The sequence below is a fragment of the Lepidochelys kempii genome, chromosome 1, assembly GCF_965140265.1.
Source record: "Lepidochelys kempii isolate rLepKem1 chromosome 1, rLepKem1.hap2, whole genome shotgun sequence".
Taxonomy (NCBI): Eukaryota; Metazoa; Chordata; order Testudines; family Cheloniidae; genus Lepidochelys; species Lepidochelys kempii.
Window position 1 is genome coordinate 231,440,929 of NC_133256.1, and position 21,283 is coordinate 231,462,211.

Consider the following 21,283-nt stretch of genomic DNA (forward strand, 5'->3'; position numbering starts at 1 on the left):
CAACATTCAAGATGCTTTGCTACAATGCACCCTCATCCCACTCTCTGTCATTACCTTTTCTAATTCTTGGTCTTGACGATTCATCAGAGTTTTCCAGTGCTCATACAGTTCAACATCTTTGGTCTGGATGTCCTTCAATGTCCCTTCTCTGAGCACATAACCATCCTTCATAGCTATAATCTAGAAAAGAGGATTATCAATACGTCTACTCAACAACGTGACATAATCACTGCATTTGGAACAATGCTGAAGATCTCAATGAGAATGAGCTAAAACTCACAACTGGGCTAATTTCAGTGTTCATTGTACCCAATGGCTGCACATTTTATCAATAGCTTTTAAAAGTTATTTTGTCAAGATATATCTTACAATGAAACTATTACAGGAAATAGTTATTTGTGGACATATTGCTTCAAAAGAAAGAGGACAAGGTATAATTAATAATAGAATAATTGTTTGTATAGCACATTTCAATCAAAGATCGTAAGCAGCTTTGATTTATAAGCTATGTGCCAATTACTTGTCCATGGTTAAATGGAAGTAAAGTTCAAATAAAATATTTTTCACTCCATACCAGTCAGTGTTGCAGACCTACAAGTGGAATACAGGGCTAGGACCTCCATGCCCACTGCAAGAACAGATGGTGGGATGGCTCTTAGCAGAACAATCGTTTAAACACTATAGATTCACCTTCAACTATATCCCCACTGAGGGCCCATGGAGGTGACCACAGTCCTTACAATGTGATAAACTGGCAAGTGGTGGCTCCCCTCTTACCCAGTCCGCATGTGGCAGATATTGTAATTTATGTGTCACCAGAATAAGTGTCCTTTTGTCTTCCTGGAGGAACTTCAAGATACCTTCCTGCATCAAGTGATCACTTAAGTGAATGTCCAGTGCAGAGAATGGATCATCCTGCAATTGGATAAAAGAAAAATTGGGGCAGAGAGCTAGGTGTGACATTACACCCTATACTCTTCATAGAAATATGGTTATGATATGAATATGGCATAACTAAGATATACTTTATGCAAGCTGGCTCATGTAAGGTATCATTGGAAAGGTTATAATTTACTGAATGTGATTATCCAATTTGTATGCATGTAGCATTTCTGTATCTACAGTTAGGAATATTGACTATGTAACAATTGCATCAGACAACAGGCAATCCTCCTGAATGATCCATTTAAGAAGGACAATAGAACTCTGATGATACTAATCTCCCACCTTCCTGAGGTGCTTCCTGGGATGCTGCATTGACACTACAATGTCAGGTGATAATGTCACCTGATGAAAAGTACTCCCTTAGACACTCCTGGTACTTTTCCACTGTAGGGGGTGGGGATAAACAACAAATTATTTTTAAGGGCTGGGAAGGGAGTTGATCTGGGGTCTCTCCTCCATTGCCTACCCAAGAAGAAGGACTGCTGAAAAAACCTGAAGGGACAAAGGAACTAACCTGAAGGGAAAGACAGGGGTGAGTCCAGACTGAGACAGGGGTCCAGTCTGTAAGAAGAAATAACTGGAACTCTGAGCTACAGAAACTCTGCATCCTGCCTAATTCAACATTTAGGGTGAGAAATTACGTTTTGTAACCTTTCAGAGTAGCAGCCGTGTTAGTCTGTATTTGAAAAGGAGTACTAGTGGCACCTTAGAGACTAACCAATTTATTTGAGCATAAGCTTTCGTGAGCTACAGCTCACTTCATCGGATGTAGCTCACGAAAACTTATGCTCAAATAAATTGGTTAGTCTCTAAGGTGCCACTAGTACTCCTTTTCATTTTGTAACCTGTTTCTTTAGTGAATCAAGCTTAGTTTGTGTGTTTTGTTTTGTTTGCTTAGTAATCTATTTTGTTCTGTTTGCTATCTCTTATAATCACTTAAAATCTGTCTTTTGTAGTTAATAAACTTATTTCTTGTTTATAACATTACCCAGTTTGTGCAATTCCTATCTTGGGGGTCGGGGTGGAGGCAATGTGAAGAAGCTGTGCATCTCTCTCTTCACATTGAGGGAGAGGGCAAATTTTATATGAGCTTGTGCTGTGCAGATTTTTCTATAGAGTGCAAGACAATATACCTTTGGGTCTGCACTCCAAGAGAGGGGGGCACTTGAGTGCTGGGGCAAGTCCCTTAAGCTGAGTCTTCCTAGAGCTGATCTTAGTGTCTGTATCTTTCTGCAGCTGGGTGTGGTCCTGCCTGGGTGTGTGCTAGAGGAGGCTTAAGAACCTGGCTCAGCAAGACAGGGCAAAGGGGGCCCAGCCTGGTGGAACAGGCAAGCTCAGTGGTATCCCAGTACCTTAGGTGACATCTTAAAGGGGGGCAACCTGTCACAGTATGTACCAGAGTTTATTTATTTTGTTCTTTTAAACATTTAACCTATTCTAAAAAAAAGCAAACAGCTGAAATTACTAAAGTGCTATCTGTTGCCCTAATGCTAATCTGTATCATCTTTAGTGAGAGGGCTAAAGTGGAAAACAATAAGAAAGATAAAACCTTTACTCTTAAGCCTGTAGTAAATCACTCAGATTCTCCTTGTGACTTTTTGGTTTCCCCTCTGAAACACCTGGCATTGGCCACTGTCGTAAGACAGGATACTGGGCTAGATGGATCTTTGGTCTGACCCAGTATGGCTGTTATGTTATGTTCTATTTCTGAGTCAATTTAGTGCTGGTCCCAGACTGACACTCTTGGAAACTAGAGATGGACCTGAACTGGAACACCAGATTTGGAATCCTCCCCCAAAATTTGGGGAAATTCAGATTCAGATTCAAACTTTAGACCTGAGCCTATTTCAACAGCTAACTGATGTCATCTGATACAGCTGAGTACATGCCAATGCAAGCTTCCTCCAAGCCTGACTCATTAATATGCCTGTAATTCCACCTGGAGAGAGAACCTGGAAGGATGAGAGAGTAGTTCAGACTCCAGTCCTTTGCCTCTCTCCACTGTCTCTACCAGCAAGGATGCCAATTGTGTTGGCAAGTTTTTTATGCAAGCACTTTTCCTCTAAGAACTAAGGTGAGTCCACCAATTTTTATTTTGCCTAGGAATCAAACAGCCATCACATGGGTGATGACTTTCAGAAACCGTCAACATACACTGAATTGGGAGTAGTAACAGAGAAGTGAAAGGCCATGTATCCCATTGCTAAACCCTAAGTCCACTTATTCCTCACAAAAGGCTAAATTGTGATACCCCGACTCTTCAGAAAAATCCCATTGATTTCATTGGGATGATGTGTGGTACTCACTGTGAGTATGGGTATCAGAATCCTGTCCAAATCTTTTTACACTGAACTACGTAACAGGGCCTCTTTCACCAACCTCCTAATATATTCTGCTACTGCTTCTGGTCATTGTTTATTTGTTCTTTTTCCTGTCTCTGCATTCTGGATCCAAATGTAGATATAGGTCCCTGTAGGAAAGCTAAATATAAGGGCAACATTTTTATTATGAAGTCTGCATATTTCATATTTAAAAAAAAATCTTACCAAGAAGACAATGTTGGTGTTTTGATAGAGTGCTCGAGCTACACAGATTCTCTGCCGTTGGCCGCCACTTAAGTTAATCCCCTAGTGAATATAACAGGTCATAAAAATGGGTCTTTTGAATAAACAAAATGATTTGTGTATGACAAGACATTGAAAAATGCCAGGTTTTTTTTTAAACCACCCAAAGAAGTTTCCTTAGAATTTTTCTAAGTGTTGGATATAAGGTTAGTCCTGTTGGTAAACAAATACAGTCAGAGAAAGAAACTGTTATTATTAGTGCAATTTCATATAAACTAATCACCAATAACTTAGATGTTATAAAGTTCTTCTCCTAGAAGGATAGGACTGTCTTTGGCTGTGTGTTTCAAATGATACTGGCATCAAATTATGCCAGGAAAATATGGAAGACTGTGATCAAAAGAGGCTTCTGAATAGCAGCAGGGGAGAACAGCCCCTCTCCACTCTAACCCCTCTACTCTGGTAGATTTAAAAGAATTAAAAAATAAAAATAATGGTGGAGCTATTTAAAAGGTGTTTTATAGGAAAATTGATTGTTTTAGTTTGTCAGTTTAATAATATTTAAGTTTACAGTATCAATATAAGAGCTTGGAAGTAAAACTCCCACTGGATTAAGGTCAGTGGCACAGATCTTGACTTTTTTTCTGTGCTCTTGACACAGGACTTCATTTTTGTTTACACTAAGGGCCATTTTGCCCATTCTAGCCATGTGAAGGGGCTTAGATTGTGTATAAATTACATTTACACCCACTTTAAAGCCCCTTTATCCTTCCAGAGTGCAATAGAGTGGCCACAGTATAAATGAGAATCAGGGTCAGAGCGTAAAATGAACACAGTGGAGTTATATCAGGAGTGAAACCTTCTCTTTGTTTTTCTTGAGTCTGCACAGCATTAGTCTCCTAAATGACTTCATTTTCCATGATGTATCATAAAAAGAATGCAGGGGCTCCATGGCACTTAAGGAAAAAATAAATGCACAGGGCCAGATTCTGACCTGAGAAGCCAACAGAGTTGCTCAGATTTATACCTAGATACCTAAGTTTTGATTCTAGGCTAAGGTGCCTTAGGGAGTACATGATAATGCTGACTAGCATCAGAGTAGCTGGAATTTTTTGATTGCTAGGTTTCATGAATATCTATGATGGCATATAAGTTAATATGGAATTATAATAAATATTAATAAATACAACTATTACTAATGTTTACCAGGCTTGCAGCTCAATACAATCTAGAAATGGGATACCCATCACACAAATCAGGCTGTCATAAAAACTTCCACCTCTTTATTTACCCTCTCTCCAATTTCTGTTTGATCACCAAATGGTAATAGGTCAATGTCCGGCTGCAGAGAGCATGCATCCGTAACAGCTTTGTATCTGCAGAGAAAAAAAGATTATTCTTATGGAAAAGCAACCAGACTGGATAAAACAAAAACCTCCTTCCAAAACTCAGACTTAATCTATTGGTGAAGTTCAAAAGAGTTTAGCTAACGTTAAAAGGGACTCAAGTGAAGCCTTTACAAAAAGCCACCTTTATTAGTGACTTCAATGAAGCTAGGCTAATTTACACCAGCTGAGATTCTGGCCCCCGAATTTGTGGATGCTTATCTGTATTTTGTGAGATCTGCCCATCATTAATTGCTAGCAAGTGAACTGAGTGGCATATCATAGGAAATGTGTATTAATGAAATTTTAATAACTTAAAGCAAAGTGCGTGTTGCCAGTAAAAATTCCTAGATTATAGCAATTTGTTTTCCTAAAATCAAGTCACTTTTCCCTCTGCATTTGTTGGCTGACTATTTAAATGAACACAGAAAGTAAGTGTTGGATAAGAGTAGTCAGAACCAGGCACAAAAGAGCTCTGTTTTGATTTTCAGTACCCCTATGCTTCCAGTGGGGCACCAGTTACCACTGGCTTGAGGTAGGCACACAGCAGGTAGGCCTGTCTTCAGCACAGTAATATCAAATGGTATGGTGTTTTGTAATGTGGTGCTCTGATATCCACCAGACCAGGACTGGATTAAGGTATGGACGCAATAGAACCATGCCTAGGTCCCCTGCTCCAGAGTCATATGATGACATCAGAACCTCAGCTTGATTTCAAAAATAGAAAACATGTTTCTGGTCTCCACAGTTTCCAAGAAAAGCTTGTAAACATGCCCCACATGTAACAGATGCCATGATATTTGTCCAAGGCTTGGTCTATGTTACAGATTTATGTCAGAATAACTGTGTTGCTCAGGGGTGTGGAAAGTCCACACCCCTGAGCAACGTAGTTATACTGACCTAACCCCTGGTGTAGCCAAGGCTACGTTGACTGGAGGGCTTCTCCCGCTGACATAGCTACTGCCTCTTGGGGAGGTGGAGTACCTACGCCGACCAGAGAAGCTCTCCCACCAGCGTAGGTAGCATCTTCACAAAGTGCTACAACTGCACCACTGCAGTGCTGTATGTGTAGACGAGCTCTGAGTGTGCAGACAGCCCCCATCAGGAAAAAGGAGCAACAGCCCGTTAGAGCCAAGGAGAAAGCCCCAGACCTGCTGCCAGCACAGAGTAGTCCTGCTGTTCAGAGAGGGGCCACCCTTCCACTTCTTGGTCAGGGGGAAGAGGTCCTGTTGCTTTTCCCACTCCTGCTCCATGTGTACTCACTGCTGGGATGGTGGCTGTGGAGAGCATCCAGGTTGGGTGTGCCTCAAATTTGGCTTAATCTGGTCCCGCATTTGGCTGTAACCTCAGAGCATTAAGCTACTTTCTCTCGGGACCCAGATGAATAAGCAGCTGCTTTTCTGAAGCAGGAATCCTCTATACCTAACAGCCAGACTATGGCTTTCACCCACCGGTCTACACTGAGGGCAGTGCTGAACTGCAGTGCCCTTTGAGGAGCAATGGAGGCACAATCCCACCCTGATCTCCTCAGTACACAGTGGGAGCACGTAAGCTGCAACGTGCCTTTGGCCAGCCAAATTCAGAAAAATTTACGAAGGGAGCACTTCCTGTGTCCTCAGAGCAGGAACTGCCATTCTCCCTGGCCCTTACAAGGAGTGACCTCCCTACTATGCAAGACCCAGGAACCATAATATATAATAATGGACTTAGAAGCTAAGAGCCCATTCTATCTCCCTTTCTGCCCCACCCATCCTATACCTCTTGCTAGCTCAGTACATCAGCAGTTCCCATTGTTACAGTCCACTCCTGGGAGTGAAAGTGTCAGTAATTGCCTCCTATGTCCTCTCCATAAAATCCCTTCAGTGAGTTTAGGGTCTTTTACACCTCTTTATCCACCCCTTTGCTCCCCTCCTCCTCTGTCAGGAAGGGAATCTAGCCCTTAGGTTCCATAACACTAAGAAAATTGATAATTACCTCTGTTTGTTAAAAGGACTTCCAAAGATAATGTTTTCCTCCACCGTAGCATTCAACAGCCATGGCTTCTGTGCTGCATAAGCCACAGAATATCTGTTTCTACTGGAAAAATTAAAACCACACCAATAAAATAGATTATCTCGAAGTGTCTTATGAACAGAGTTAACAATATGCATTAAAAAAAACCAGAGGTGAAGGTAAGGTACTATAAAAGAAACTGTAACAAAAGAGAAGACAAAAGCTTTAAAGGAAGAGGTTACATCAGAGAAGCATCCACCCTCTATCCTGAAGTAAAGGTCTGTGTTCTAGGTTGTACTATTTAGACACTGCTTTAAATGGCTTGTTACTGGGCCAGAGATGGTATATGGAATGTAAGTCCAATAGCAAACTGCAAATGTCAAAACCACCATTCCGTCCATTGTTAAATATGAGTGTAAATTAAAAGACTAGAAAATGTACCAGAGTGGGATAGTGTTTTCTAACATCAAAACCAGCTACTTGGAAAGTAGTGTAAAAAATGGATGTTACCAGCCCATTTGTCTCATTGCTTTTTAGTATGTTTGTTATTTTAAACTACCGTTTGCTTGCAATACAATTTTTCAGCAGATGCTATTTTTCTTACATGTAGGTCCATGCAATCCAATGGATTGCAATGATACACTAAAGTAGAACAACTCTGTACGAATTCAGAAGAAATCACTATGGTCTGTTAAGTAAATATAATGCATACTTTGAAATGTGCCTCAATACATAGTGATATATATAGTGTGTGACTACTTTGCCCTTTACTCTAACTGTTTTGTTTATGTATTCTGGTGGATAAGATTCTGTGATATCAGCCATCTTTCTGAGACTTCTGCAACACTTAGGCAAGCAGATGTGAATTGAGTGATGAAGCGTCCATCTTAACGATCATTGTCTTCGTGTATGTTGCTTCAGATTACAACCTTACTATTAATTTAACATAGTAGGTGTCTGTGATTTGCTGTAGAGAGAGAGAGGGTGCTATGCTATTGGTTAGAAATATTGGTTAGAAGCATTCAGCATCATCCCATAACTTGTAGAAGACCCAGAAATCTGCTCAACTATGTTAATATTTCTCTTTAGGTTATCAGGTATCGGGTAACACAGTGGTTCCCAACCACAAGTATGGGGGCAACTACTGGTATAGTACTTCTGCCATTTGTGACAGGTATTTTTGGCGACATCTCCAAAGTGACTTGAATAGGAACAACACTGGCCCCTTAATGATGAGCTTCCACATAGCGTTGCCGTTCACCCCACATTCACTGTGTGCGCAACTGTGAGACTAGGATTTGGAGCGGCACAGGATTCACTGCTGGTTACAGAACATACAAGCAAATGGGAGGCTGCAGGCTTCAGCGTTACAACTTGACATCTGTGGGCCCCATCCTGCCGGATGCCGAGTGCCCTAAACTCCCAGTGATGTCAACGAAAGTTGAGAGCACTTAACACTTTGCAGGAAAGGCTTAGCGCCTCTCGTGGGCTGGCCTTTAAACAGGTGTTCTGGCATAACTGCCTAAAAAAGATTGGGAACCACTGCATTTAACAAAACTGCTAGTTAATCTTTTAGAAAGTTATCACCAATGTGGTGAGGAGACAAGGAAATGACTGAAAAATACAAAGCTGAAGGTTCAAGGAGATTCCGAGGAAATAAATGATTCTGATCAAATACACTGCAAATGGAAATAATACCTTCTGGTTGCTTCACAAGAAGGGTCAGTTTCATTTATGCTGTAAGTTATGGGAAACGATGTTTAGTATTCAGGAAATAGATACAGTAACTTTTTATGTGCACATTTCACATATGGGAAAAATGGGTTGGGTACACATTTGAAAGGCTGAATTCCAACATTGATTTTTCTTTTAAAGGGTAAATACAATAATGCCTCACTTAAAGTCATCCCGGTTAACGTTTTGTTGTTATGTTGCTGATCAATTAGGGAACATGCTCATTTAAAGTTGCGCAACGCTCCCATACAATGTTGTTTGGCAGCCGCCTGCTTTGTCCACTGCTTGCAGGAAGAGCAGCCCGTTACAGTTAGCTGGTGGGGGCTTGGAACCAGGGTGGACCGGCTGCCCCCCCTATCAGCTCCCCACTCCCCTAAGTTCCCTGTGCAGCAGTCGCCAAGCAGGCTACCAATTGCCAGCAGTTCAGCTGTCCCTCCCCCCACTGCCATGTGCTGCTCCTGCCCTCTGCCTTGGAGCTGCTCCCGGGAGCCTCCTGCTTGCTGTGCAGGGGAGGGGGGCTAATGTCAGGGTGTCCCCCGCACTCCTTTACCCTATTGGGCCATCTCCAGAGAACGGGGCGGGGGAGGGGAGCACGACGGGACTCAGGATGGAAGGCGCTTGCTGGCAGCAGCTGCTGTCTCAACTTGCTGATCTACTTAAAAAGGTAATGTACTTAGAGTGGGGTCAGCATACTGAAAGGGGCAATGACCGTCTCTCTCTCTCTCTCTCACACACACACACACACACACGGTGCGTGTCTTTGTCTCTCTCTGCCATGCAGTCCCCCCCTCCCTCCATTCGTGCTGCCTTGTAGAGTGTGAGGCTGCATTAACAACGTGTTAACCCTTGAGGGCTCAGCCAAGTGCTAGTTCATCATTTAGCAGGAAGGCATTCCCTGGGAAATATCCCACCCTCTTCCACCCTCTAACTTCACCACCTCAACCAAGCTAAGCAACTCCCATTGGCTGCTTCCATGATCAATGATATTAACAGGAACAGGAAGCAGGGAGAGAAGAAACCAGGCAGAGTGCAGTAGAGAAGCCAGGCAGGCTGCATTAAGCAGAAGCAGTTTTTCCCTGAGTACAAGCCTAAACTGATGCAGAGACTTGGGTGTGGACACTAAATTTGGGAGCCTGAGTCTGGGGCCCGATGAAATTATTGTGGTAGTGATTTCTGGAATGAGGACCTGTTTGCTGTAATGATTCCTGGGCTGAAGGCTTATTAAAAGGGATATAACCTCTAGTTAATGTGTGTTGACTTCTCCTGGCCCTAAGCTGCTAAACTGACAGCTATTGCTGCTCCACTTGGGGAAATTAAGTTGTGGCACACGTAAGGGGTGTTCTGGGATTGCCTGCACATTTACAGGATCAACAACCAGAGGGTGTTCTGAGGTCACAGATGAAGAACCACTGTTCCCTTTTTGGAAGGGTGGAAGAGCCACAGTTGCTATTTTGGGACCTTGTCTAACCAGAGCTGTCTCTGTATTCAGAAACAGATTCCTATCTTCACTATCATGGAAAAATATTTCCAAGGTACGAGAGAGAGGGAAATAGAGGCTTTTGAGACTAAAAAGAGGGAAGAAGTTAGTCCCACGGAAAAAAGAGAGATTAGAACCTCTCATTTAAAAAAACCCCTCAGATCATCTTCCTTAACAAATAGCGGCGAGTCACAGTAGTGGGAGAAGGACTGAGGAAACACATCCAGCATATACGTCTAGAACTGCCAACAGAAGAATAATTTTTAAAACTTTGGGACCAATGCTATGGTGCTTACTACTAGAGCGAACAGATTGTAATAACTAAATTTCCCATTAGAATCAATGAGATAAGTTGTATGAGTAATGGGACTTTTAAGCCCCCTGTTCAGCAACCCATCCCTCTTCAACTAGGTGCGTAAACACATGCTTAATTTCTACTGACTTCAGTTGGACAAAAACACATGTTTAAAGTTAAGCATATACTTATGTGCTATGCTGAATCAGGGATTCAATAACGAAGGATTTGATCCTTTACTTTTATACTCATAGAAAGTTTACTTCTCAAACTACCTACTTTAAGTTCGACAACGAAACAAGTACAGTGCGTGGCAGTATTCCAAAGCTCAAGTTCTGAAGTGCATGATATTTCCATGAAAAGGGCTTTATTTGGATGCAGGTATTTGTAATCCTTATCTAATTTTGTTCATTTAATGTTTTTTACTCTGTATTTGAAAAAATATCCACATTTCCCCAGACCGGATCACTGCTAGTTACACCAGAGTTAAGTCTGAAATTATGAAAAGCACTGAATTGATTAGGTTGATCAGTCATTTTCCATATGATTACTTTGATTTTGTATGCTAATCTGTTAGCCAAATTTATTTAAAATCAAGGTTTCAAGGGAAAGTTAAAAATAGTCTTAGCTGCAGATTGGACTACTGTCAATAAAAAGGAGTACTAGTGGCACCTTAGAGACTAACAAATTCATTTGAGCATAAGCTTTTGTGAGCTACAGCTCACTTCATCGGATGCATAGTGAGCTGTAGCTCATGAAAGCTTATGCTCAAATAAATTGGTTAGTCTCTAAGGTGCACAAGTACTCCTTTTCTTTTTGCGAATACAGACTAACACGGCTGTTACTCTGAAACCTGACTATTGTCAATGTATCCTAGACTGGACCTTTTTAAACACTAACATATCTCTAACTCTGCCTCTTGTTCTCCTGCAAAACAAATACAGAGGGATGCAAATTAAGGCTACAGCTCTATGATTACAGTGGAAGTATAGAGTTCTCACTTAATCTGCAGGCTCAACAGGGCAATGAAGATTCAGGGCCCCAACCATATGGATGCCCTCCAGCTGCATGAGAAACTTCCACTGAGGACTACCTTCCAGCCTCTCCATATAACCAGGGCAGAACCAGTAGCCATGTTGACACTGGCTATCTACCTATTTATCCCTAAAGGAGGTCTTTATAATACCCATCACGGTGTTATCTAACCTTGTGTGGTAGCCATTAGTAAGGTTTTGCTCCAACTTTTGTTTTGTCCCTGTTTTACAGCTGGTTTCTGGGCCCTCACATATTCTTTGCACAGCAGAGGCTTACATACCCTCTACTCTCTGTAGAGCCTATACAGAGGGCAAGGAGCATTCTGCTTAGCTGCTCTCCCCCTCTGCTTGGCTCCCCCATGGCATTTTCTGAGGATTTGGTTCTCTCCACACCACACATCTGTGTGTGGTATGCAAACAGATATGCCTCTGTAAAGTCTGGATGGGAACTTTCCAACTCAGCCCTACATAAAGGGCTGAACTCTAACAATGATTCTGGATAGCCCCCATGCCCTATTATAGTGGAAGCCTGCCCAGACAGTTACTTATCAGAACAGTTGGAAGCCAGCCTCACACCTCAGGCTTTTGATTGCTGCAAACCCCAGCACATGCAGTGGAAAAGAGCAGCCGTCCCTGGGGCTTACAACCCCAGAACGATGTGGAAGCTGAGCCCCAGAGAAAACCTGGCCCATAACTAGGGCCCTTACCAAATGCACGGCCATGAAAAACAAGTCACGGACCGTGAAATCTTGTCTCCCCTGCATGAACTCTGGTCTTTTGTGTGCTTTTACCCTATACTACACAGATTTCACAGGGGAGACCAGCCTTTCTCAAATGGGGGGTCCTGACCCAAAAGGGAGTTGCAGGGGGTCACAAGGTTATTTTAGGGGGGCTTCATGGTATTGCCACCCTCACTTCTGCGCTGGGTGGCCGGAGAGTGACGACTGCTGGCCGGGCACCCAGCTTTGAAGGCAGTGCCCCCTCAGCGACAGCGCAGAAGTAAGGGTGGCAACACCAGACCGGGCCACCCTTACTGCTGCGCTGCTGCTGGCGGTGGCTCCTCCCTCAGAGCTGGGCTCCCGGCCGGCAGCCGCCGCTCTCCAGCAGCCCAGCTCTGAAGGCAGCGGTGCCACCAGCAGCAGCACAGAAGTAAGGGTAGCAGTACCGCTAATCCCTCCCCCCACACAATAACCTTGAGATCCGCCCCCCCCCCACCCCACACAACTCCGTTTGGGGTCAGGACCCCTACAATTACAACACCGTGAAATTTCAGATTTAAATAGCCGAAATCATGAAATTTACAATTTTTAAAATCCTATGACTGCGAAATTGACCAAAACGGACCATGAATTTGGTAGCTCCCTTCCCATAAAACCTATCCTGGGCAAGTTCTCTAAAAGGAAGGTGCACGGAAACTCTTTCTCTTTCTTTCCCTAACATACATGCCTAGTTTCATCCCCAGAGGAAGTAGTTACAGCTCTCACTGCTCTCCGAGTTGCACTAGTTTATCCAAGGGCTGATTTTGGCCACAATGGTCCAAAATCTACTTTGACTTGCACCAATATAAATCCAGATGAATTACTTCAGATTTACATCAGTGCAATTGAGAGCAGAATTCAGCCTAGTGGTACTATACCTACATTACTATTGCAGAGGTTTCTAGGGAATTTACCCAGTCTGTATCTCATCCCTTTGCATATTCCTGGATCAGCAGATATAGTAACTCATGTATGCAGAATTACAGGGGAAGGAAATTAAGAAAGTAATTAGAACTTTTATTATGATTTTGTAAAATACATCAACAGGATTCATTTAGTCAATACTTGAGGTATCAAAGATGAAATAACTTCCTTAAGATTGCCCAACCTAGATTAAAGTTAGCTCATCTCGAGATGCAGTATTGTAGAACTTGCTTGTTATCAGTAAGAACTGCGACTCATTTGGTATGATTTAACTTTGCTGTCTAGATTTACATAGCGTATCGGAATGTTTATAAGATGACGCTTTTGAGGATGGTTACTGGAATGATGTAAATATGAATTGCTGCCTCCTTTTACCTGCCCCTTACAAAGGAAATGACTAATCTGAAAGGAATATCCTCCTTAAATGTTTTAAATAAATAAATGGCGACCATGCATCCGATGAAGTGAGCTGTAGCTCACGAAAGCTTATGCTCAAATAAATTGGTTTGTCTCTAAGGTGCCACAAGTACTCCTGTTCTTTTTGTGTTATTACTGTAGGTCATGTATTCTAATTGACACCCAACTCTCTACTCCTATTTCTTTAACAAAAGTTATTCTTCCATGGGTTCTAACTATACCAATTATTCCAGTGAGATCACGTGTGTTAGCACAGCAGACAGTGACACACAACTAAGGAACCAAACCAATGCCACACATCAGAGCCAGTGCTGGGCATAAGCAGACTAAGAAATTGCTTAGGGCTCCGAGCAGCTCAAGGGGGCCCCTATTCACTTTTTATTATGTGTTGGGGGTGGGGGAATATTCCTGCTTAGGGCCCCCAGTGGGCTGGTGCAGCTTCTGCCACACATGGACAGGAAGAGGAGAACTGAACTTGAGGAGAACTTGAAAAAGCTGCTTTTTGGGAAAATGATCAAACAGATAAATATTCAAAGAACGGGCCATGCCATTTTGATCACTGTGGGTGAAAGTCATCCCTCCTTCCACAGACAAAACCCAAGGACGTGAGCTTTGGGTGGGATAGTTGGGGGAACAGAATTCACCTCCAAAATAACAGGCCATGAAGTGGGTTGAAACACATCCCCTCCACATCCACCTTCCCAAACTATGAGCTGCAAGAGTTACAGCTGCCCTACAGAGCTCTCTATACAGGGATTCTCAGACACTAGCTCTGTCTGACTGTGGATCCAGTGTAGGGCCCCCCAGCCTCTCCCATCTGCCCCAGCAGCTTTCTCCTCAGTTGCCTCTTCTCAGCTGGTACAGAGCCCCCCCCCCCCCAACTTAATCACACACACGGGATGTGGGTATCCCATTGTGCTTCCATAGATGTCAGTTCCAAAAAATCCAACCAGGAATATCATCCTCTGCTTACTCTGTGCTGGTGCCCACCACAGGCCCCTGAACAGATCAGATTCTATGAGACTTTGGCATGCCCTCCTCTACATGCTACCTGTAGTACGGGAACGTGAAAACTGTAAATATCAGCCCACTTAGGTTTAGACATTAATCCAAAACTAGAATATGGCTTTGTCCTTTATCTTTGTGAAATACCCCATCCCTTCCATTTATCCTCATTTTCTTTGCTGGAGATGGAGGAATTTTTTCACAACTATTTCATAGGTCTGAGTAGCACCGTGTGAAACGTTATTGGTCAGCAAAGCCATCTGATGAAACACACTTCCAAAGCATGATGCCATTTCAAAGTGTTAAACAATGAATGCAGTTCACAGCTTTTTTCTCCGTTCAAAGATAAGATCAGTAGTCAGTATATAAATGCATATCCCGTACTATGAGAAGATATTTGATTAAAGCATTAGTTAAAAATAAAGATGGGCCAGAGACACGAACTTTATGTCCAGCGCTCTCTGCAAACTTTTCCAACATCTGAGTATGATTGGATCCAGGGTTTAGAATCAGCCTGTTTTAAAATGACAAGGCCATCCACAAATTTTGGATCCAAATCAGGATCTGAACTTTCTTAAATTTGTGTCTATACAGATACGTTTCAAGCCATAACTGGTACTCACCTTAAGGTCTATTCCAACTTTTTGGTGTGGTAAATAATTCAAATACACCCACAAAATTGGAACTATGCATCAACAACCACCACAGCCACAGGATGGAGAAACAAATGCTAAGGACACTTGTATAATAAGCGGAGCCGGTCAAAAAAAATTCACTGAAATTTTGAATTTTCAAAAAATGCATCAGCCTCTAGTAATGCAAAGCCACAAAAATGTAAAGAAGTTTTGAGAAGTGTCTGAAGCAATGCTATTGCCAATGGTGTCACTGTTTGCTAAGGCAAATTATGGACCAATGTACTGGCATTACGGCAAGTCTGAGATGGAACGGACAGGGAAAGAACACTCAAAGGATGAAGATCACACACCAGCGGTGAAATCCTGACTCCGCTGAAGTCAATGGTGAAACTCCCATTGGCTTCGGTGGAGCTAGGATTTCACCCCAGATGAATTACACTGTACTGCATAGCACATGTTTTACACATAGAGCCATGGGCAGTGGGTGAACCCGTCATTCAGGGTGGCTAGCCCTCTTCCCACCCCACCCAAGAGCCCGCCTCTAACCCACTCCCCCTCACCCAGAGCCAGAATATCCCCGAGACTCCGACTGTGGCCTGAGCCACCCCTGAGCTGCTGGTCAGCCCTAGCCCCAAGTTCCGGGCCACCAGCCCAAGCTGAGCCCCTACCGGCTTCCGTGGAGAGGTGGAGCAAGGGCGAGGACTTGGGATGGAGTGTGGGCTGGGCCATGGCCTGAGGTTGGGAAGGTTTAACCTCCCCTGGCTTATTATACCCGCCACCCATGCATAAGGTGATCGATCCTTTCCATTTAGGTCATAAAATAAGGTTAGTGTATTTGAGACTAACTACTCAACTGGTTTTAACTATATTCAGATTCCTTTTCCAACCCTTCCTTCAAGCACCATGCTGTAAATCTGCCACTGGGGCAGGGTGAATTTTTTCAGACTAAGAGCTTATTTGATGAACAATACAGTTTTGATCAGCTCAAGACTATTCATGAATCTGACATGAATAGTTTCAGCCATTCACAAAACGGTTGGAGGAGGAAGAGGAGTGGTGGTAGAGGTGGTAATGATGGTGCTGGTTGCTGTCTCACCTTCCCTTCTTCTCCTAGCACCCCCAATAACATTTAGCCCAGTGGTGAGGGCACTCAGCTGGGATTTCGGACATCTAGGTTTAAATTCACACTCTGGAACAGACCCAAAACAGACTTTCTTGATTCACCAAAAATGCTGAAATATTTCAGATTTGGTTCAACCCAAAGCATTTTTAAAAAAAAATTCAGAACTGCCATAGAACTGCAAAAATCAATTATTTGCCCAGCTTAAGCTCTCACTTTCTGTCGCAAATGAAACATCACTAGCTGCATCACAATAGATCTGGTGTGAATCTACTGGTAAAGGTTTGCAGGGAGGATTTTGGATGATGATTTAACATGCTCTACATTTCTTATTATGAGGTGTCGGTGCTTAAAATTAAAACAGCAATTAGAAGCTATTGGAAACTTACTTGTTCCAGTGAACTTTTCCTTCCAGGGTCTGCATCTCACCGAGTATAGCCAGAAGAAGTGAAGATTTCCCACACCCAACTTGACCCACAATCATTGTCATCTGACCTATAATAATCATAAACCGAATAAAGAAAGGAAAACCAAAGGATAGAACACTAATCCAGTTAAAATTAAAAATAGCTCGCTGCAGTTGTTGCTACCCTTTATATTCTGTGAATGACAATTTTGCGCGTGTCCACCTGTGAGCTACTTTTGAAAGGAAAGGTTCAGGCACACAGTATCTCCATGATGTAAGTGTACTGTATAAACCTGCCGGAATATATATAGATTAAAAAAACAACAACACAGTGATTTATTGAGAGACCCATCTTGGGAACCAAAGTTTTATAGCAATAATTATTAAAATTAATAACAATACCCCAAGTTCCCTTTGTGGGTTTGCACTGCCAAATTGCGCGTGTGTGTGTGTGTGTGTGTGTGTGTGTATGTGTGTGTGTAGCGGGTGTATTTTAACACTTCTGGCCCTTTTTAATAACTACTGTTTTAAGTGGTCAGCCTGTTTAAAATTCCTCTCAGTACTGGCCTTAGTTATGCTGTTGTCGGTTTCATTGATGGCCAGGTAGATCTATTATTTTGAAACTGGCAATTCTTTTCATTATTAGCCATATGTTTAAAACAAACACAGGGAAGTGCTTCTTCACATAATGAGCAGTCAACCTGAGGAATTCGTTGCCTGGGGATATTGCGAGGACCAAAACTATAACTGAGTTCAAAACAGGAATTAGGAAAGTTCATGGAGGGTAAGTCCATCAATGTCTATTAGCCAAGATTGTCAGGGATGCAACCCCATGCTCTGGGTGACCCAACGCCTCTGCCTTTCAGATGCTGGGACTGGACAACAGGGGATGGATCACTTGATGATTGCCATGGTCTATTCATTCCCTTTGAAGCATCTGGCATTGGCCACTGTTAGAAGACAGGATACTGGGCTAAATGGATCATTGGTCTGACCCAGTGTGGACATTTTTATTTCTAGCCATTATTTTTTAGTTCTTTGGAGCTATGATATAATTCCTTGAACTAGATTTCTTAACCTTTTACATCCTTCTCTTTACATTTCTTGACACCAATCTGATCACATTTTTTGGGGGGTAAAGTAGTGGGGGCACACAACCTAACTCGTTCCAAGATGGATCTTGATAAATTTATGCCTGTGACAGCAGGAGACTGGACTCGATGACCCACGAGGTCCCTTCCAGTCCTATGTTTCTTTGTGCTTTGGACTATATATGCAAGGAATTGTCATTACAGCAAATACACAGTCTCACATGTTTAGCATTTAAAGGGCACATTAATCCTACCTGTTGGGATTCTGATGTTTATATTGGATAATGTGGCTAAGCCACTTCCCCATGAAAAATATCCATTGGTAACCTACAAAATAATTTCATATATTAGAAGTGCAAACACCTCAATAAATAATTTACAATTGTCTGTTCTGCATTAAAAAGAAAAGATTGCTTTAAAAAATAAATACACTTTCAAGTACGGTCACGTGAAAAGAAAAAGTCAAGTCAAATTAGGGGAGATGGCAAAACAAAGCAAAGATTGTGAAGGAAAAACAACTCGTACATAGATTGTATGAACATCCCTTTATTAAAGGGGTAGTCTTAAGGTAAAACTCATGGGCCCAATCATCTCTTGCAGAGAAAAACCCATACAGCATTAATTTAAGGGAAGAGATTCACCTCCATAAATGGTGATTACAGGTGCTACGTAAGATATGATAGTTTACCAGGGCAGGGATAGTCTGGGTATGTATGATGTCATGGTCTATCAAGGATGGAGCACACAGAGTCTAAACAGGATACTCACAAGGTTTACAGTGGACAAAAAAAAGTGCTCCCAGATAGACACTAGGGGCTATATTTTACGAGGGCTATGGGCTATTCTCCCTCACACAAGAAGGGCACCCATAGACAGAACTTGAACCAAAGGGCATGTTTGAAACCTGTGCATCTATTTAGTATGAATCTAGTCAGAACCTGTGGGAACAGCTAGTGCATGTGCAGACAAAAGCTTTACCCACATCAGCAATGAATGTGGAAAATGACCTTATGGTACAAAAACTTTGAGTTTGGGAGTGGGCTAGCAGGGGGAACCGGAAGAAGAACCTATAGTATACTTGATCATGTAGTTCTTGTTCTTTCAGAATCACAATATCACTTGCTACTGAGAAAAAACAGAGGCATTAAAGGGAACTGATGATTTCCAGCAAATAGTCTGGTATAAGTGTATTTTGAGCACACTTTTATCCAAGTATTTTACACCTGATCTTGCAGTGAAAGATTTGCTTTTGGAAGGACTGCAGGATTTGGGCACTTTGGTACCAGTTTACTCCAGAGCATGAGGCTCCCCTCCATGTGAAGAATGAATCCATGAATTCAAACTACCTTGATTGCAATATCATCTATCTCTAAGGGACGTGGCTGTCTCCTCAGCGGCTGCTCATAGCTGTCCAGCTGATGCCTCAAGGGCTGTTTCCTGTTTATGGCTTTGGTATGCTACATGATAAAGCACAGAAAGAAGAGAAGTTGAAATTCTCATACGACAACAACGTTCAGTTTCCTTTGAAACAAAATAGCCTGTTCCCCTCCCTTCTACCAATCTAGGTCAAGAGAAGAACATGTGAATAGTAACAGGGCATTTCAACATGTGTTGTAACAAAGGCACAACACCGTGAGGAGCTAAGTGCCTCTCACAAGGGGCTGAACGCCCTCAACTGCCTCTGAAGTCACTGGAGTCTCTTCAAATCCCCCCATCTTTTATACTATCTAATTTAAACTTCTTGTCAGCATCTGCAGTGCTCTACATAATTCTGCCCCATCCCTCCTTATCCTCCTTTGTTACGTTCAGCGTGGCTCCCTGTGCCCTTCAAATCTATCCAGTCATCCTCCCATTTGCCAGCTTAGCTTCTCAGACAGTCGCCTCTGTAACTTCTTCCACATGGCCACTTAGGCATGATACAAACTTCCTAAGCTTGTCCGCAAAGCTCCTACCCTGTTTCAGTCCCTCTTAAAGACTCACTTTTGCTGGGCTGCTTACAGAGAATCAATCTGACTTCTACATACATTGCTTATTCTTTCCTCTCCCTCCCTCCATAATTTTTGTCTGTCTTTAGATTGTGAGCTCCTCGAAGCAGTGACTGACCCTACTTGAATGTCTGGAAAGAATCTGGCACATCATGGGCGGTAAAGAAAGAAAGAATTCAATCCTCGTAACAATATGAAGGCTACATGGGATATTTAGAACAATAAACTAAAACTGAGAGGGCCAAGTCTGAATGCTACATCTATCAAGTCATTTCTTAAAAGTTTTTCTTTTTTATTAATGCTTAAGTAAGAGCAGGGGCCTGCCCCGCTGTAAAAACACATAATGTGAGCCCCTCTCCTGAGGAGCTCACACCCTAAACAGGCAAGATAGGCAAAGGATAGAAAGAAACTGGAAGCACAGAGAGAGAAAATGACGTCCCCAAATTATACAATGAGTGGCAAAGCCAGGTTCAAAACCCAGGTCTCCTGAGTCCCAGGTCAGCATCCGCTCCACTTGGCCATGCTGTCTCTCCATTTTTGTGCTGCCATGTCAGAAAAGAGAACTTACAAGTCCTGTATGCTTCTTACAGGATTCATAGGTCACAGAGCTTTCTGCACTTCTCCAGCTGTCATCTCCAATCTCATCACTTATGAAAAATTCATTCAGCTTCTGTACGCTTAAAAAAAAAAGACAATGAGTGAATGCCAGATCACCTGATCAGAATACTCAAACTTCATGATTGGATGGACTACCTCCACTCCCTTTTGGATTGCATAGCATCCTTTTGGCAACTACAGTAATTATTTGCATGGAAAAAAGAACAGTATGAAAGTAGTTAATGCATTTTCAGACTTTATTTTATTGCAATAAGAGCAACTGGAAATGAGGAGAAAAGCTGACACCATGTGACTAACCAGCTCTCTGCAAATCACCAGCAATAGATCTGTGGCTTGCAGAACACTGGTATAAGGGACTATGAGGGACTATGCTATTCTTGATATGTTATTCTTTTTAAAAAAATAATCTGCATAGATACTCATTAGCCTTTTGGGGCTGCCTCAGTCCTCACTTCACCCCAGGGGCATGTAGCAAAGGGGAAAGCCCAACCAACTGGTGAGAGAAGCATGGCTACACAAAGCCCTTTACAGTATATCCAAATCCAGAGTTTATCACCACACAGTGCGACAGGGTCCTCAGGCAGCAGCAGGAAGCTGAGCCAGCTCCATAAGGAATGGACACACTAATCAATGTAACTCTTAGTGTGTGAATGCACTAAAGGAACATGCAATGACATTGACCTACTGCCTTAGAAGGCCTGGGTCAAACATTTATTTCAGCCACAGTCAAAAACTCTTCTGCCACCAGAGCTATGCTAATTCTTAAAGGGAAATAACAGGTCTGGCCAAAGTATAAGCACTTATTCATACCAGGGACAAGCACTTAATCATATCAATTTATATGATTGATGATGGGGGCCATGGAGTGGCCAAGCACACATTCCTTGTGCCTCTGCAC

The 21,283-nt window shown here is 42.5% G+C and overlaps 1 protein-coding gene across 8 annotated transcripts in view; it reads right to left on the minus strand.

Annotated features, from left to right (window-relative positions):
• ABCC9 (ATP binding cassette subfamily C member 9) overlaps positions 1 to 21,283 on the minus strand; it is a 136,167-nt gene that overhangs the window by 49,021 nt on the left and 65,863 nt on the right. For 6 of the 8 annotated variants that reach the window (XM_073318030.1, XM_073318019.1, XM_073318010.1 and 3 more), the window contains 10 exons: positions 20,336 to 20,444; positions 19,129 to 19,239; positions 18,037 to 18,109; positions 16,675 to 16,780; positions 8,585 to 8,623; positions 6,869 to 6,970; positions 4,801 to 4,885; positions 3,492 to 3,572; positions 778 to 915; positions 55 to 180 (listed from right to left, as the gene is read on the minus strand). In XM_073318030.1, coding sequence (XP_073174131.1) covers positions 55 to 180; positions 778 to 915; positions 3,492 to 3,572; positions 4,801 to 4,885; positions 6,869 to 6,970; positions 8,585 to 8,623; positions 16,675 to 16,780; positions 18,037 to 18,109; positions 19,129 to 19,239; positions 20,336 to 20,444 — 970 coding nt within the window. The remainder of the gene's footprint in view (positions 1 to 54; positions 181 to 777; positions 916 to 3,491; positions 3,573 to 4,800; positions 4,886 to 6,868; positions 6,971 to 8,584; positions 8,624 to 16,674; positions 16,781 to 18,036; positions 18,110 to 19,128; positions 19,240 to 20,335; positions 20,445 to 21,283) is intronic. The other 2 variants (XM_073318047.1, XM_073318057.1) reach the window with 1 other exon arrangement.